Here is a 16,175-nt window from a genome sequence, read left to right on the forward strand (position 1 = left end):
TAGAAACTTATTTACTGTTTTTTTTTCTTATAATTAATTATATGGATTTGTTGGCTTAAAAGTTTAGATTTTCTTGTTGAAAAGTTTGTTAAAAAGGATTAAAAAAAATTAAAATATTAAACCATGGTGCCTAATTCAGGCCCATTCTTCCTCGTGCTCATGTTGTTCTTATGTCTTGCTTTTCTCGTGCTTAACCTGTATCATGATCGTGTCATGCCATGCAAATGGGCCAAAACTATAGCCTAGCATGGCCCAATTATTTCTGACGTATTCGTGCAAACACGGTCTGTTCGGTGCTTATGTCATGACATTCTCATTTCAATTGTGTCGTATCCATGGCGTGCTCTTGCTAGCTCACTTGTTTGACACCTCTACTTACAAATCTACAATAAATGCAAGAAATTACCTTTTGTCATAAGTGAGACATCAGTTTAGTGTATGTCAAAACCTCTTCGGCAGTCAAGTTAGATCATGGTGAGTTGAGAGAAAACACAAGAATTATTCACTTGAATTCACAACTTCAATGTTATGTACATTGCGTGAGATTTCCTTGGTGAAGTTATACCTTAAAAAATGGAAAGGTTTCCAATGAGCTAATGCCACCGGCCCACCCTCCACCCAACTTTAAATACATATTAGCTCATAAACTACTTTTAAAATTCGGATTCCACTAGATGTAACCCCAAAAGAAACCACATAACTTTTAATGGTAAAAATAATGAATTTTTGACATTACAATCAAATTAAAATGGAGATTTTATAAGCACTACGACTAAAATAAGGAAAGTGGTAATTAAAAACAAAAACAAAAACCTTGAAAGTATTAAAGAACAATGAAAGCATTATGAAATTAGTCAAATGGTTGATGATTATGAAAAAGTATCTCCAATTTTGAACCCCAACATTAATTTATAGGCTCTAATGGCTTCGAATCTTACTAAGACTATTTCCCGATACATATGAAAAAAGGTAGATAGGAATATAGGATGGTAATTTTGGTATCGTCAGATTTTTTTTTTTTTTTTTGTATCAAATCTTGGATTACGGAAGATACTAATCTAAGAATTCAATGTCTAGAATTTAATAATAAAACTTACAAATACAAGAAATATAGAACCCAGTCTCTTAGCCCACTTGTTTCTCCAGCCCAAAAAAAAAGCCCAATTTCCAGATGATTAACCAGCTAAGACTTGAATATTCGAGAACAAATTGGGGGCACTAGCGTAAGTCAATGCTCTGTTTCTATTTTTCTGGTGCTTATCTTATCAGCCTATCGTGGCAAAGCTATGAGTCTATGGCTTTCAGTCTCTCTGTGAGTCCCAGCTCTCAAACCCCCTGTTTCAGATGATGGAAAACAAACAACCCATCAGAGCAAACAGTATCAAATCTCCGGCAAACCCCAATGACAAACTCATCACCATCTCCAAGTCTCCGATCACCTCGCCGGAGGTGGACGCCGGAATATGGAGCAAGCTACCAGAGGAACTCCTCGAGCGTGTCCTCTCTTTCCTACCTCTCAAAACCTTCTTGAATCTGAGATCGACTTGCAAGCACTTCAAGTATCTCTTATTCTCTCCTTCCTTCATTTCCAAGCACTCTTCTTCTTCACCATTCTCTTCTTTTCTCTTGCTTTCTCACCCTCAGTGTCACCACCAATTCCCTCTGTACGACTCTGCAATTGGGGCTTGGCGCAATTTCGCTCTCACACTCTCTGCTTTGCTTCCCTGCTCTGCAGGACCAGCATCTCTGCTCTCTGTCTCCAATGGGTTGCTCTGTTTCTCTCAACCCAGCTCGTCTTCCTTTCTTGTCTGTAATTTTTTGACCAAATCCTCGAGAGTGATCGAATTCCCTACATACCCTTTTGCCTTTGAGCTTCTTACTTTGGTTTCCACGCCAATTGGGTACAGTCTTTTCATGCTCTCTTCTGGCTCTTCCACCAAAAGCACGTTTGTTTATGATTCAAAGGTCCAAACTTGGCAGAAATTCATTGGGTTCGAGTCAATTCTAAGTGACAATTATCATCAACAAGGTCTCTACTCTAATGGGTCTTTGTACTTTGCGACCCCAGAGCCATTCTCTATAGTCTGCTTTGATTTGGAAACTGGTAAGTGGGAGAGACCCAATACAGAACTGCCCAGAGAGCTCATGTTTGTTCGATTAGTGAGTGATGGAGATGGGAAACTCTATTTGATTGGTGGAGTTGGCAGGTTTGGGATTTCAAAGACCTTGAAAGTTTGGGAATTGAGTAAAGAAAAGAATTGGGTGGAGGTGGAGAGCTTGCCTGACATGATGTGCAGGAAATTGATGTCCGTTTGTTACCATAACTATGAGCATCTGTATTGCTTTTGGCATCAGGGGTTGATCTGTGTTTGCTGCTACACATGGCCTGAGATTTTGTATTTCAAGGTTTCAAGGAGGACTTGGCATTGGCTGTCCAAATGCCCTTCACTGCCCGATAAATGCAGCTGTGGCTTCAAGTGGTTTTCTTTTGTGCCAGAGTTATATGCTTCAGTCTGATTCACTTCGATTGTGGCCTCAATTTCTGCGTGTGAATTCTTTTGTCTTGTTGTTTTTGCGGTCCGATTCTGCTTCTGTGTATATTCATAAAGTACGATCCTTTAGAGGTTAGATTTTTTGTTGTTTTGTGGGATTTCAGAGTTCTGTTTAACTGATAAACATACACTCTTCATCGAAATTTGAGTTATCTAAAAATCCTCAGTTGCCGTTTGTTGCATTCTATGTTGTTTATTTCGTGAAACTACGATTTGGCTTTTCTGCTCTGTTTGCTATTAACCCTTACATACCATTTCTATGAAGATAAACATCATAGGTGATGTGATACTTTTGTAGTAATGCAACATGAAATTTGAGGGTTATAACTTATACTTATGGTCAGTTGTTACTATTTGACCATACGATACGCTAACACGAATAATAAAATGATTGAATCAATATCAAATACGATACCATGTTTTATATACGACAACCCTAACTGGTATTTACTATTATAATAAAGAATTTTTGTTTTTCATGTCTTTGGTGGAAAGCTCTTTTTTTTTTTTTTTTTTTTTTTTTTTTTTTTTTTTTTTTTTTTGGGCCAATGGTGGAAAGCTTTTAATCATCCCCATATGGCCATATCTCAAGTTTCCTACTTTGTTCCCACTTATTTTCCTTATCATCATAACATTCTCAAGTAAACCAGTGCATTGACTTGGCCTTCAGCCAAACTTTCTAATATACGCCGGCCATTGAAATCGAAATCCATTGGTATATAATATATTTTCTGTTGCTTTCAAAACAATTGTTATTAGGATGGAAACTTGCAACAATAATGATCATGAATATTAAAAGCAAAATGGTTTTTCAAAGTATTAGAGCTATTGGGAGCAAGTTGACAAATTGAAACACGTGGAGATGAAAAACAATCATAAAGTTTCATTAACAAAAAGACTCGGCAAATATGTAAAGTACCTATTATAACCCCTATGACATCCATGGAAAAGAGAAATATATAGTCTCAAGCTTCATATAACCCTATCAAAACAAAGATTCAAAAGAGGGGCTAGTACCTATAAGAAATGTAATTGGTCGTTCTCATTTGGACCACACCACAAAAATCAAGAAATTAATCAACTGCATTAATCTCTATCGTTGAATCAGTATTTATCTGTTTAAGGCTTGAGGGAGAGTGCCAACCCAAACTTGGGATTCTTCTGTAAGGTCATGGTGTCAAAAGCACTAGAGATTGTCAAGGAAGATTTGGGTGTAAGCTGGTGCTGTAAAAGAGCCCCAAGATTGCCATGGTTGTTAAGCTTCGCCTTCACCACGGTCTGAGGGTCAACCACATATGAACCCCCAACTGTTAGTGTGTTCTCGTTCGTGGAGAACCTTCTATTTACCACGCCAACAACAGCTCCCCCATTCAGCCTACTTAGATGATGCAAGTATGACACCCTTAGCGAGTCTCCTTTGTCAGCCCTACAAAATGAAAAGAAAGCAATTACTCGCTGCACAATGACACAGTTATTGTGATGTTCAGTCTTACATTTGATGTTGATGGGAGGAAGAAATGGAATAAGAAGTTGCTCTCAATTATTCCGAATGTCTAATCCTCATTTTCACAACAAAAGCTCAAATTCACACTGTAATAGACATAAATATATCAATGGGAATCTTCTTTTAAGAGTCCCAAGTGTATCAAGTTCCAGAAAACGAACACTGTCATCCTATTTTTACAAAAAAAAATAGGAGCAACATTATTTGTACAGAAAAAAAAAAGGAGCAACAGTACATCTAAGCATCCAAGAATTATGATTATTTTTCAGTTTGTGACCTCAAAATGTGGAACTTACAGAATTACTGAGGCAGAGGAATCTGGCTTTGTCAAGCTGACACCAGCATTATACTTTGCAAACGTTCCAGAAGTTGTCAAGTAACTAGCTTCTGCTCCAAAAGCAATGCTGGGGGTACCAATGGTTGCCGAAATGTCAACAGCAGGGGACTCGTTCAGACCAACAGCCATTGTGAAAGATGCATGCTCATGCAGATACTGCACTTCCAACTGCAATAGATAGAATATATGGCTATAAGTCGCAGCTATGATTGTAAATTCATGTGCATTTCACATGCTAACAAAAGTTGATACCTTGCCAGATTTGTAATCGGGGAATTTGATTGAAGCAATGGTTTTTGTTGAAGGCAGGATGTCTGTGATGGTAAGAGTTGTTGAGACCTGCTCAATAAACGGATTATTGTTAGAAACAGCAATTTTCATAATTCAAAACTTCATTAGGCAAAACGAAGGTGGGTATTTACAGTTGACTCTATATCAGCTTTGACATCAATTGCAGCTTTCTTGTATTTGTATTGTGCTGCTACATCCCCAGAAGAGAGACCTCCTTTTTTTAACAAAGTTGAGTTAAGGGCCTAAAATCAAAGAGATAAATTTGTCATATTAAACCACCATAAGAAATGCACATATAGCAACCAAGATGGGAAATTAGTGAATTTGATATAACCTAAAGGAAAATGCAATAAAATTTCAATGTAGTTGACCCCCAAGCAAGAAAACTCATCCCTGTTTAATTCATAAGCAATGCTAAGCACTTATTTACACAGCGTGACATATAGGTTTAACTGTTTAAAACACCAAGGCAAATATACTTTGGCAATACAGCAAAATCAAAAGGCAATTTGAGTCCAATACATAGTGCTTAAAAAAGATTTATCTTTTCCTTTTTTTTCTTTCTCTAAAGATCACCAAGTTGTGTGATTTGAACCTTATATATTCAAGAACCAGCCAACAATAAGGTACAATAAATGTTTCAACAAGTCACTTTTACATGGGTTTTGATTCTCTTGAAGAAGATAGAGAGAGCAAAAGTAACAATTTGAGCAACTGATTATTTAAATTAAAATTTTTGTTGAATTAACATAATAAAATACAAAGCAATACTAAAATGTCAGTGGAAAACCAAAAATTATTCAGAAAAACAGTTGAAAATCGAAACAAAAGGAGTTTGGACAAGATGAGGGAATGGGGTGGTGAGCTTACAACTCCAGTGTCACTGTAAGTGGTGATATTGATCTTCTGGTCAGTAATGTAGTCCTTGGTGAGCAAGTCTGTAAATTAGAACCAATTTATAACAGACCCGTAAAACAAAAACAAAAATTCAAAAGCCGCGAAACACAGATTTAGACAGAGAGTGAGAGAGAGACCTTTGGCTTTCTTGCCAATGTCGGAGAAGAAAGCAGGGCCTATGGTCGACATATTTGCCGATGGAGTTGTGAGATTTAGGAGAGCAAAAGAAATTTATGGGAGGGTATTTCAGACAAAGAGGAAGGGGAGGGCTGCTCCTGGCTGGGGTTTAAGTAAACCCTCTTCTAAATCCTGGGGTTTTCCGGGATACGACATCGTTCAGAGAACTTGCAGCGTGGGCAAAGTCTGAAAAGTGCGCATTGCACTTAACCCAGAACACGGAAAAAAAAAAAAACTTAACGGAAGAATTTGCTCTCATTGAGAGTTGAACTCAAGACCTCCCGCTTACTAAACGGGTGCTCTAACCAACTGAGCTATGAGAGCTTCTGTTGAAAAAGGGTTGTCAGAAAGGTATATCTTACTTTACTGTGCAGAACAGACGGAAAACAAAAGCCAGGAAAAAATAGTGAAAGTTTGCTCTCATTGAGAGTCGAACTCAAGACCTCCCGCTTACTAAACGGGTGCTCTAACCAACTGAGCTATGAGAGCACTTGCGAATACAACATCGTCTGTGGTATTTTGACACTTGTCTTCGTTTCATGGTGAGACAGAGAACAGAAATCAAAGAAACATGAGCTATAACTCTATAAGACACATCTGTGACTGTGAGCCTACGTGGATTCCCTAAATAAGAAAAAATAAAAGAAAGAGCAGAAATCAATTGGCCCAGGTAAAAATTTGCAACAACTTACAAGTTATATAACTTATATATATTCTCAGTCTCTTTCAAGTTTCAAAGCATGATTTTGATGTCCACTGATTTCCAATCAAACAAGCTATGGAATTGATTAGCGATGACAATTTCGTGGGTTTAACTTTAACACAAGTGTTCCTATCAGAATTGGGTCTTACTATGCAGGCATGCATTATGTTTTGCAAGGCGTCTATTATCTAATTGGCATTACATTCTTCTATGTAGTCAAATATATTAAAATTTCCAGCATCTAAAAACTCCTATGTGGTATATTTTTTTTTGTCTTGTCTAATACAAAATTACAAAGGATAAAAAGCCAAACACACACAACAAGGGTTGGGAGTTGGGACCATCTCCCCCAGCAGAAAACAGAGCCAAGAGGGAACAAAATGCAGCCCATTAAGTTAAAATTATTGTGTGCCATAAAAACCTCTATAATCTATTCTTATTTTATTACCTTATTTCTTGTTTTGAATCCATCTGTATCTACAATAGCATTTGTTGACATGTTAGGTTCGATTATGTGTATATCTTCCAGATAATTAGATGTCACATTCACAATCCATAATCTAGCTTTCTCAATTGCCCCATCTACGTAATTGATTGTAACATTGTAAACAAAAGTATTCATATATTATTGTTGTGGTGCTCTTGGTTTAATCCAAACACACATTGCTAATTTTTCAGCATACCCATTTGGCCATTTTATTTATTTTTCATTTGGGAACTTGGTTTATCAAATAAATTAAAATACATTTTCGTGTTGGGTTTTTTCTGCTAGTTAAGCATAGTATGGCAAAAATTTTGATGTATTTATGTATTTGTTATTTCATTTTTTATTTTATAAAATCATTATTTTCCACACCGGCAATGGGCGGGTCTGACCCGTACAGATACACAATAAGATCAGAGCATGTGCAGCCCAGTCAGCTGAATAAACAAGTAAATTCTAATAATGAAGGCGTACACGTGGTACAAAACTAGCAGGCAAACGTACCGAAAACGTACCTTTACTACTGTACCGGAATTGAACCTTCCAGTTTTTTTGAAGAAAAAATAAAACAGAACTCACTCTTCTGCTTCGAAACCTTTATCGAATAGCGAACCTTCCATGCACGCGCTGAAAGCAACCCTTCGTACGTGCTGGCCCGACTGAGATTTAAGTACCGTCAGAAAGGCGCACGTGTCACCCACAGCCCGAGGCTTGGTCCAGGTGTTAACCCCACGCCCTTCTTATAATTTCGCCTCCAACACCTCTCTCTTCTTCCCTCTCTAGAAAGAGTACTCCTCCATCCAATTCCAAGCCACAAAAATTCCCAACCCGAATAAGCTCTCACTTTCGGATTCAAATTATCCAATAAACCCGAATTTTGCAATTACAGAATTTCACCGTTTCCGGGTGATTGACGGCGAGGATTTCATGCTGTGAGAGCTGATAATTTCAGCCATGGAGACGGAGAATCCGGCGAATTTCAGTTATATGGGGAGGAACTTCAGTGATCTGAGTAACGGCGACAACTCCACTGCTTTCAGCGACTGTAACAGCGATAGATCCGGAGAGTTCCAAACGGCGTCGTCCCAGAGCCGGCGGCTTCTGATTTCGTGCGCCTCGGAGAACTCCGACGATCTGATTCGTCAGCTCGTCACCATCCTCGAGTCTGGTTCGATTGACGAGCAGAAGCAAGCGGCCATGGAGATCAGACTCCTCGCGAAGAACAAGCCCGAAAATCGCTTCAAAATCGCCAAATCGGGCGCGATTAAGCCGCTGATTTCGCTCCTATCGTCCTCCGATCTCCAGCTCCAAGAATACGGCGTCACCGCGATTCTCAACCTGTCACTCTGCGACGAGAACAAGGAGCTCATAGCTTCGTCCGGAGCAATCAAGCCTCTGGTTCGAGCGCTAAAGACCGGAACCTCCACGGCGAAAGAGAACGCGGCCTGCGCTCTGCTCCGCCTATCTCAAATCGAGGAGAACAAAGTCGCAATCGGACGGTCTGGAGCGATTCCGCTGCTGGTGAACCTTCTAGAGTACGGAGGATTCCGAGGCAAGAAGGACGCGTCGACTGCGCTGTACTCGCTGTGCTCGGTCAAAGAGAACAAGATCAGAGCCGTCCAAGCGGGAATCATGAAGCCGCTGGTGGAATTGATGGCGGATTTCGGGTCGAACATGGTGGACAAGTCGGCGTACGTGCTGAGCGTGCTGGTTTCGGTGCCGGAGGCTCGGACGGCGCTGGTAGACGAAGGGGGCATTCCGGTGCTGGTGGAGATCATAGAGGTCGGGTCGCAGAGGCAGAAGGAGATATCGGTGGCGATTCTGCTACAGATTTGCGAGAACAGCGTGGCGCACCGTAATATGGTGGCCCGCGAAGGAGCGATTCCTCCCCTCGTTGCTTTGTCTCAGTCCGGCACTAATCGCGCCAAGCAAAAGGTGAGAGAGCATTTTCCGGCTGCTGCCAAAAAAATATATAAATTAAAATCACTTCCTTGTTTTGGTCAAGGCGGTCCACTGGTCGACGACCCGCGCTGGCTGACGTGGCATTGGCTTTTTTAAAAATATTCCCCAATTTAATTGGCGTTTTTGGTTGAGGGGATGGCCACGTCAGTCGGCTGCTGCCATTCTTCTTTTCAACTTTGTTTTTTTTAAGTTTTTTTCATTTCGATATAGTTTTGGGTAAATTAGAAACTAAAATTGGAAAATACAATGGCCAAAAAAAAAAATGGAAAATACCAATTGTCTTGGACGCGTTATATTTTTCTGATCTTAAATTCTTATTCTAATTATGGCATTATGCATAATTGCATATATAGTTGAGGGCTAGAAATGTCTTTTCGTCCAGCGGGGGATTGGTCACTTTGGTTTTTTTGTTTGAAATTATTAGTTTTTTTTTTTTGGTGGGAGAAATTATTTGCTTTAGTTGGATTTTTTTTTTTTTTTTATCTTTTATTTAAAATTGTGTCTGATGGGGGAGTGGTTTTGTTTGTCGTTTTGTGTGCTCATGGACAGGCGGAGACACTGACAGAACTTCTACGGCAACCGAGATCCGGCAACGTCGCTGCACGAGCGTCAGATGTGTCAGTATAAATTGGGCCCCACATCAATTCCCATGCCATGTAAGATGTAACCACACAATCGAACAGTGAAAGAGTGAAAAGAGAAAACCATAAAAGAAAAAAGAAAACACAAAAAAAAAAAAAAAAACCAAAAAAGTTGTAAATATCTATGTAGCGGGAGGAGCTTGTAAAATTTGTGATAAAAGTATTAAATCAAAATGAGCTTGGTTTGGTTTGCCTTTTTAGAGTTTTTTTTTTAATTCATTGAAAGGAAATGGTGCCCCTTAGCCCACCACTAGTGTGTATTATTCATTAGCTTTGTGTCAGTTTGTTCAAAGTTATTTAGAGAGAATAGATGATAAAGAAGAGAATGGTAAGCTCTACTAACCACAAAAAAGAATGATTAATCAAATGGAAGAAAAAGCAGTCTGAACTCTAGTCTAAACTCTGCAGGTTTGGTGGTAGTGGTGGGAGTGTCTTTTGATTTGAAAAAGGGGGAGACTATGTATACCACTCAAAATGAATTGACCACCCTTTTTATTTATTTTACAAATATTTCTAATTTACTCTTAATGTAAATAAAAAAATTTATTAAAAAAAAAAACCACAAAATCCCATCCCTCCCACCCACCCACCCACCCACCCGACCAGTCACTCTTTCTCTCTCTCTTCGGTGTGTCATCGTTTGGCGATCAGTGGTGATGAGACAACCACCAGTCAACTCGCCTGCCTCTCCTCTCTCTCCCCATGGTAGCCTTCAAACCAGGAAAGCCCAGAAAACTCGAACCTAGGCGAAGACCCGATCGGCCCCTTCGCCGGTGATCTTCCTTTTTCGGCGGAGTTGAGACGACGGACCACTTGGGTTTTGTTCCCCAGGTCACGGCGAGTCCAACCTTGGTCTTCCCTTGCTCATTCGACCACCGTGCTCGGCTAATCGATGTTATGAAGCTCCGCAGCTTTCGTTGCCGATTTCGACAGATTCCGGCGGCGAATTGGGTTGATCCATGTATGATTTTCGATCTCTTCGTTGTGTTCTTGTTGTTGGTTAGATTGGTTTGAACCAATTATGGGGAAGGGTGGTGGTGGCAGTGGTGAGGTCTGGTGGTGGCAGTGGGTGGGTTTTTAATGGGAATGTGTTTTTTTTTCTTTAATGTAGGGGTAAAATAAAAAAAATGGGGAAAAAAATTTTAGAGCGGTTGACTCAATATTTTATGGTGGTCAGAATAGCCTCTCTCTTTGAAAAATCAATGTTTTTGTTTTGTTTTTTAAAACCCACGAGGTTCGCATGCACGAGTACGATGGGAAAATGATGGCCCAAAAATCAAATGGGTTATAGGAGAACAGAACAGTCGGCAGTCGTAAGCAGCTTTTGTTTTCAAAGAAACCTCCGATTTTTCGAAGCTCATGGCATCCAAGTGCTTGCCACGTGTGGGATTTCAGTTATTTGTAGCGGTTGGTCGCTGGGTCCCATCATCGATGACGCGTCTTTTTCCTGGTCCCGCTCTTGACGGCTTTTATCTTGAGAAACTTCGGGTTGGCTGATATATTGTTGACACGTTCTTGCCAATTTTAAGACCATTTATAAGCTTTTTTTTTCTTTTCTTTTTTTCCAATATTGTTATGAGAATTGAGATGTTTTGACTTTTGAGAAGTGGTGATAAATTCAAAATTTTGGAGTGACAAATAGAGTGAGAAATTTGCGAGAATTGAGGCGGGCTTTCTGGGTGTGACTTGTGAGATATGCATCCTTGAGTCTCCATCACATGTATCATGCATATCATAATCCAATATATCCACGTTTAGAGGGAAATTTTAAATTTATATCAACAATCAATTAATCAAAACATATGGCATATTGGCATCTTCGCATCTTCGCGAACAGTACTTGCCACCCACGTACTAGATGTTGTCATGTCGGTCTTCCAAGTATATATATAGATCATCCATAAAAGCTAGCTTAGTGTTGAACCCAAAATTTTTTAAAGAAAAATTAAATTAACAATAAAATTATTTGGAGTTTGAACGTTTGACGTGAAGCGAATTGAACGGCTTGGTTCTTCAGTCTGACTTGTCAAAACCTCTTCTCCTCGAAGATGGATGGGGTTACCTGTAAAAAACCCTATGATGCCTGTATTTCTCTGATATGAATTGAACGTACCTTTTCAAGTGATACCAATAAATTTATAGGAGCTTCCATAACTGATTCCCTTGATTTCATCCTTATTAATAGCCCTTCTTTGATCATGGCTTTATTAGAGAGAATCCTGAGATTTTCTCCAACAGCCAAATTCGGCTGGAGCATGGTAAACACGTTAAAAGTGTTTCACTCCTAGTTTTGCTCCTTATTTTTCTTCATTATTATCCCTTAATTAATTTCCTATATAAATAACAATAAATAGGATAATTGATGATTGAATTTAGATAAGAATCCTTCTCAAATTATATCTCTATGATTAATTTAATAAATCTCCCATAAATGTAAATTATACATTATTTTTTATTGGGTCTTTAAATTTCCATAGCAAATGATAAATTGCCATGTGTCGCTGCGATTTTTTGCTCAAACACTTATGATGCGTTTGGATGAAGTATTTTAAAATTACTAAGGAATTCACAAATGAAGGAATTTAAAATGATGTGATTTGAAATTCTAGAATATGTAAATTTTCTTATTTGGATAACATGTAAACATAATGGAGTTTAAATACGGAATTTATGGTAGTTTTAATTTTTTATGCATTAATTAAAAGAAGTGATGGTGATGGTGGTAACAATAAAAATGATGCTTGTGGTGAGTTGACGATGTTGGTAGTGGTGATGGCCCACAAGCGGTGGGAGAAATAGTGGCGGCGAAAATTGGGGTGTTGGCGGTGGCGGTGGTGGCGGTGGGGGTGTTGGCGGTGGCGGTGGCGGTGGTGGGGGTGTTGGCAATGGTGGTGATGGTGGTGGCGGCGGTGATGGTGGCAGTGGTGGCGGTGGCAGCAGCAACGGGGGTGGTGGCGATCTCGGTGGCGGTGGTGGCAGGGGTAGAGGGGGCGGTGGTGTTAGTGGTGGTGATGTTGGTGGCGGTGGTAGTATGCCGACACGACTTATTTTTTTTTTGTAAAAATTGGAATTTTGAAAATGACACCAATTTAGGTGGAATTTAAAGTTGAAATTTATAGCCTTCAAATCCCAAGTTTTTTTCCAGCTAGAATTTACAAAATTCCGTATTTATTGACCCAAACAAGGAAATTAGAGCATATAATTTTTTAAATGCTGAGTTTTGTTTAAATTCCAAGTTTTTTTCCTCCATCCAAACACACCATTAGAGCTTGTTTGATACTACTTCTTGGAAGCACTTTTACTTAGTAGCGCTTTTACTGGAAGCACTTCTGCTAAGAAACACAAACATATTTTTATAAAAATTCTAAGTGGTTCATGCAAAAGCACTTGAAAGTGCTTTCTGAAAAAGGCACCTGACAAGTGCTTCTCAAAAAACCCATTAAAAGTGCTTTTATATCCCAAAAGCACTTTCATTTATTTTTGTCAAACACTACTAAAAATGCTTCTATTAATCTGAAATTACTTTTGACAATTCTAAAAGCAGTATCAAACGAGCTCTTAGTGTACTAATTAACTGGATAGTTACTTTGTCTGGGAACTTTTTAGTTCAAACTGCAACTGCTGCTTAAAATTTCAGAAAAATCATGTTATTTGTATAAAGATAGACTAATTGAAGAAATATGATATTGTTTTGGGGAAGAAGAAAGAGGGTAAATTTATGAACACATCAATATTCAATAGGATATATAGTTCTACCTCATTTCAAGCGGATTATTTCATGTTCAACCAAATAGAGGATTAAATTTTATTTGAAGCGTGGACTAACTAGTCTCCGAGCTACATCTTTGAGTATGCCTTCACTCAGATAGTCATGTAATGAAAGTCATGTGCTAATTACTATTCCACGTGAATACGTAAGTATTTTATTGAACGAGCATAGAGTGTGCATAAAATCATAATCCCATAATCCCATAAATTTAATTTAATTGAAATCTCACATGCTTTTGGCTATTTAATCCACCCAAATAAATCTAGAGAGTGTATGAAACTAGAAAACTACAAAGCTAGCATTAGCTATTGAAGATAACAAAGGAATATATAATCAGAGTGTTTGTTGTTATGTGCCAAAATATTGATTAGTTTTAGGGAAAAATTTACAAACATGACATACTTTGTTGGTTGTTTCATTTCAGGACATTAATTTTGTTTTGTGTTAATGAAGGACACATACTTTCATTTTGTGTTAATTAAGGACTTTTTTTTTTTCAGGTTTTATCTCAACTTTGGTCCGACGTTTGACCCATCAAAACTCCACCAAATTCAAAAAAATTATACTGGGTTTAAAGATATGCATCTCTTCTTTACAACCATATAAAGATTACCCAAATCGATATCTACAACTCCAGATAATCGGCCATAAAGTAGGGTACCCGAAATTGTTTGATTTTCCAAATTTTGTTTCAGAGGTCTGATTGGATAGTTTCGGGTACCCTACTTTTGAGCCAATTATCTGGAGTTGTAAATGTCCGATTTAAGTGATTTTTATATGGTTGTAAAGAAGAGATGCATAGCTTTAAACCAAGTATAAGTTTGCTAAATTTGGTAGAGTTTTGATGAGTCCAATGTCGAGCCAAAGTTGAGATAAAACAGGGTTCTTAATTGACACAAAATAAAAGTATGTGTCCTTTATTAACACGAATCAAAATTAATGTCCTGAAATGAAACAGTCATCAAAGTATGTGTCCAATTTGTAAATTTTTCACTTAGTTTTATTTGTTTTGATCTTCACCGACATCCCCTTTATATGGGTTCTTTGCCGAACCTTCTCAGATAAGTCCTAAGCCCAATTCTTGCTTCTTTCCAAATCTTCTTGATGTGGGTTAAGCCTTTTCCCAATTTGCTCCAAAATTCAATTCTGAGTTCAAATAGAAGATTGCATTATATACATTATTTAATTTGTTTTGGTTGTGGTCTAGCAATTAATAAGCATTAAGTGGGAATAAAATACACATCAAAATCAATATTTATAAATCATACTTTGAAACTAGTGATAAATAGGCCTCCACATCAGTACAACTACTTCACCGAATAGTACTGTTTGGCCAACTCACATAATTCAATTTCTTTTTCAAGGGCTCATCATCTGCATATACTATAAGAGAGAGTTGCAACTTGCAACATCAACATTTGAGAAATGAAATTGGGTGTGATGTTATTTTCTCTTTGGGGTGGTTAATTGGTTTGCATCAATAGCTCATGGGTGGCTAAAATTCTGACCAGGTCTGCTTTAGTCATGTGGCGGCCATGACCATAGAGGCATAGCATAGACCATATCATAAGCTCCATAACCACACACCCACGCACTCCAAAAGTCCAAAAGGCCTCCATTGGCCACGAGCTAATTAAGCTGTAATATTTCACAAGCGATTTCGTCTTTTACCTCTTGAGTCTTGACTTTCTTGTTGTTGGAGTGCGTCTGTCACGGTAATTAAATTATTGACAACGAGACAACACCCAACCAGCCCCCAAATTTGACCACAGAAAAGTTCAACGCTACATCATAACGACTTGTCTTGAATTATTATTGTTATTATTATTATTATTATTATATATACTTTCTTTGTTGTTAATATTGATGATAATAATTAACTAGCTACATGAACCTCTCTATATGATCTTTTGTGAGCGTTCATTAGTTTGTCTAAAAGGAGGCGGCATATCATCATCAGGAGTCTAATCAACATTGCCTAAAGCGCGCTTCTGTTCCATAGGAACATGATTAGCTTTTATAACCTGAAATTAGGTTCAATTAAAATGTGTAAAGTTACTTTTTGATGTTTAATGTGCCTATAGTCTTTAATTTTTTCATTATAAGGAAGGCCGAAAGGGGAGGGGGCATTTGAACTATAGCCTTAGATGTCGGGGTAAAGGCTCTCAATCAATAGAATTAGCCATAGTCCCTCACGCCTACAGTCTTTAATTTGACAATGTGAATGAATAGAATTGTGTTTAGGATAATTGTTTATTATAAATAAGGATCACCTCAAGAGATTCCGTTTCAGCATGTGATTCGAAAAGTTAATTTCTTTGCATGTCTTAACTTCTCTAAAGCATTAATCCTTGCCCTCTCACCAAATGAGGAATCATTGCCTTTTGCTCACCATGGTGACCGTTTGTAATTTTGATCGTTTTGATTCTAATTGTAGTCATAAAGCATGAGTTTGTTTTGTAGATATTTTGCTCTTATCATAAAAAATCTCAGGAGTTTGATAGATCAGATCTTGGTAAACATGGGCCAGGGGCAACAGGGTTAGGGGGGGAGTGGGGCAGTCCACTGGGCTTTTGGAAACACCTATGTGTTGAAGAAAGCCCAATGTTGGCTTGTAAGTTGGAGCCTTCAGAGATGGGCTTGGTTTATCAATTTTAGAGGTGCAGGTAATGAATAAATGTTACCAATTCCCAGCCCATGCATAAATTAGTGTTACTCCCAAATGCTACCATATATTTCTTCAACCTACAAATTTTAAGAATGAGATTGTTTTCCCTCCCACAAGACCTTACATATTAAAAATTCATAGAAACTGCTTACATTCAATAAATTTTATATATGAAAACACACATAAAACA

General features: G+C 38.2%; 3 protein-coding genes and 2 non-coding genes across 5 annotated transcripts; 2 read left to right on the forward strand and 3 right to left on the reverse strand.

Annotated features, from left to right (window-relative positions):
* Positions 1-939: 939 nt before the first annotated feature.
* LOC147278657 (Galactose oxidase/kelch repeat superfamily protein) lies at positions 940-2,734 on the forward strand. The gene has a single exon (XM_086251597.1). It carries the CDS (start codon positions 1,345-1,347, stop codon positions 2,515-2,517), a length of 1,173 nt encoding a protein of 390 aa, XP_086107723.1. The 5' UTR covers positions 940-1,344; the 3' UTR covers positions 2,518-2,734.
* Positions 2,735-3,483: 749 nt separating this feature from the next.
* LOC147278658 (mitochondrial outer membrane protein porin 2-like) lies at positions 3,484-5,845 on the reverse strand. The gene is made up of 6 exons (XM_086251518.1): positions 5,719-5,845; positions 5,555-5,622; positions 4,816-4,926; positions 4,646-4,732; positions 4,353-4,561; positions 3,484-3,978 (listed from the first exon to the last, which is right to left on the reverse strand). The coding sequence occupies exons 1-6, from the start codon at positions 5,768-5,770 to the stop codon at positions 3,672-3,674; spliced, it is 834 nt and encodes a 277-aa protein (XP_086107644.1). The 5' UTR covers positions 5,771-5,845; the 3' UTR covers positions 3,484-3,671.
* A 163-nt stretch (positions 5,846-6,008) lies between these two features.
* Positions 6,009-6,082, reverse strand: TRNAT-AGU (transfer RNA threonine (anticodon AGU)). Its single transcript has one exon. It is a non-coding gene; the product is annotated as a tRNA-Thr (tRNA).
* Positions 6,083-6,173: 91 nt separating this feature from the next.
* Positions 6,174-6,247, reverse strand: TRNAT-AGU (transfer RNA threonine (anticodon AGU)). The gene has a single exon. It is a non-coding gene; the product is annotated as a tRNA-Thr (tRNA).
* Positions 6,248-7,602: 1,355 nt separating this feature from the next.
* Positions 7,603-9,748, forward strand: LOC147278661 (ARM repeat superfamily protein). The gene is made up of 2 exons (XM_086250882.1): positions 7,603-8,880; positions 9,457-9,748. The coding sequence occupies exons 1-2, from the start codon at positions 7,900-7,902 to the stop codon at positions 9,532-9,534; spliced, it is 1,059 nt and encodes a 352-aa protein (XP_086107008.1). The 5' UTR covers positions 7,603-7,899; the 3' UTR covers positions 9,535-9,748.
* Positions 9,749-16,175: the final 6,427 nt, after the last annotated feature.

Source organism: Dryas octopetala, chromosome 7, assembly GCF_963921425.1.
Source record: "Dryas octopetala chromosome 7, drDryOcto1.1, whole genome shotgun sequence".
Classification (NCBI taxonomy): domain Eukaryota; kingdom Viridiplantae; phylum Streptophyta; class Magnoliopsida; order Rosales; family Rosaceae; genus Dryas; species Dryas octopetala.

Coding starts and splice junctions, on each gene's coding strand:
- LOC147278657 (XM_086251597.1), top strand. CDS start 1,345: ATGATGGAAAACAAACAACCCATCAGAGCAAACAGTATCAAATCTCCG.
- LOC147278658 (XM_086251518.1), bottom strand. CDS start 5,770: ATGTCGACCATAGGCCCTGCTTTCTTCTCCGACATTGGCAAGAAAGCC. Junction 4,927..5,554: donor CTTACAGTGACACTGGAGTT/GTAAGCTCACCA, acceptor CTTTGATTTTAG/GCCCTTAACTCAACTTTGTT. Junction 4,733..4,815: donor AAGCTGATATAGAGTCAACT/GTAAATACCCAC, acceptor TTTATTGAGCAG/GTCTCAACAACTCTTACCAT.
- LOC147278661 (XM_086250882.1), top strand. CDS start 7,900: ATGGAGACGGAGAATCCGGCGAATTTCAGTTATATGGGGAGGAACTTC. Junction 8,881..9,456: donor CTAATCGCGCCAAGCAAAAG/GTGAGAGAGCAT, acceptor GCTCATGGACAG/GCGGAGACACTGACAGAACT.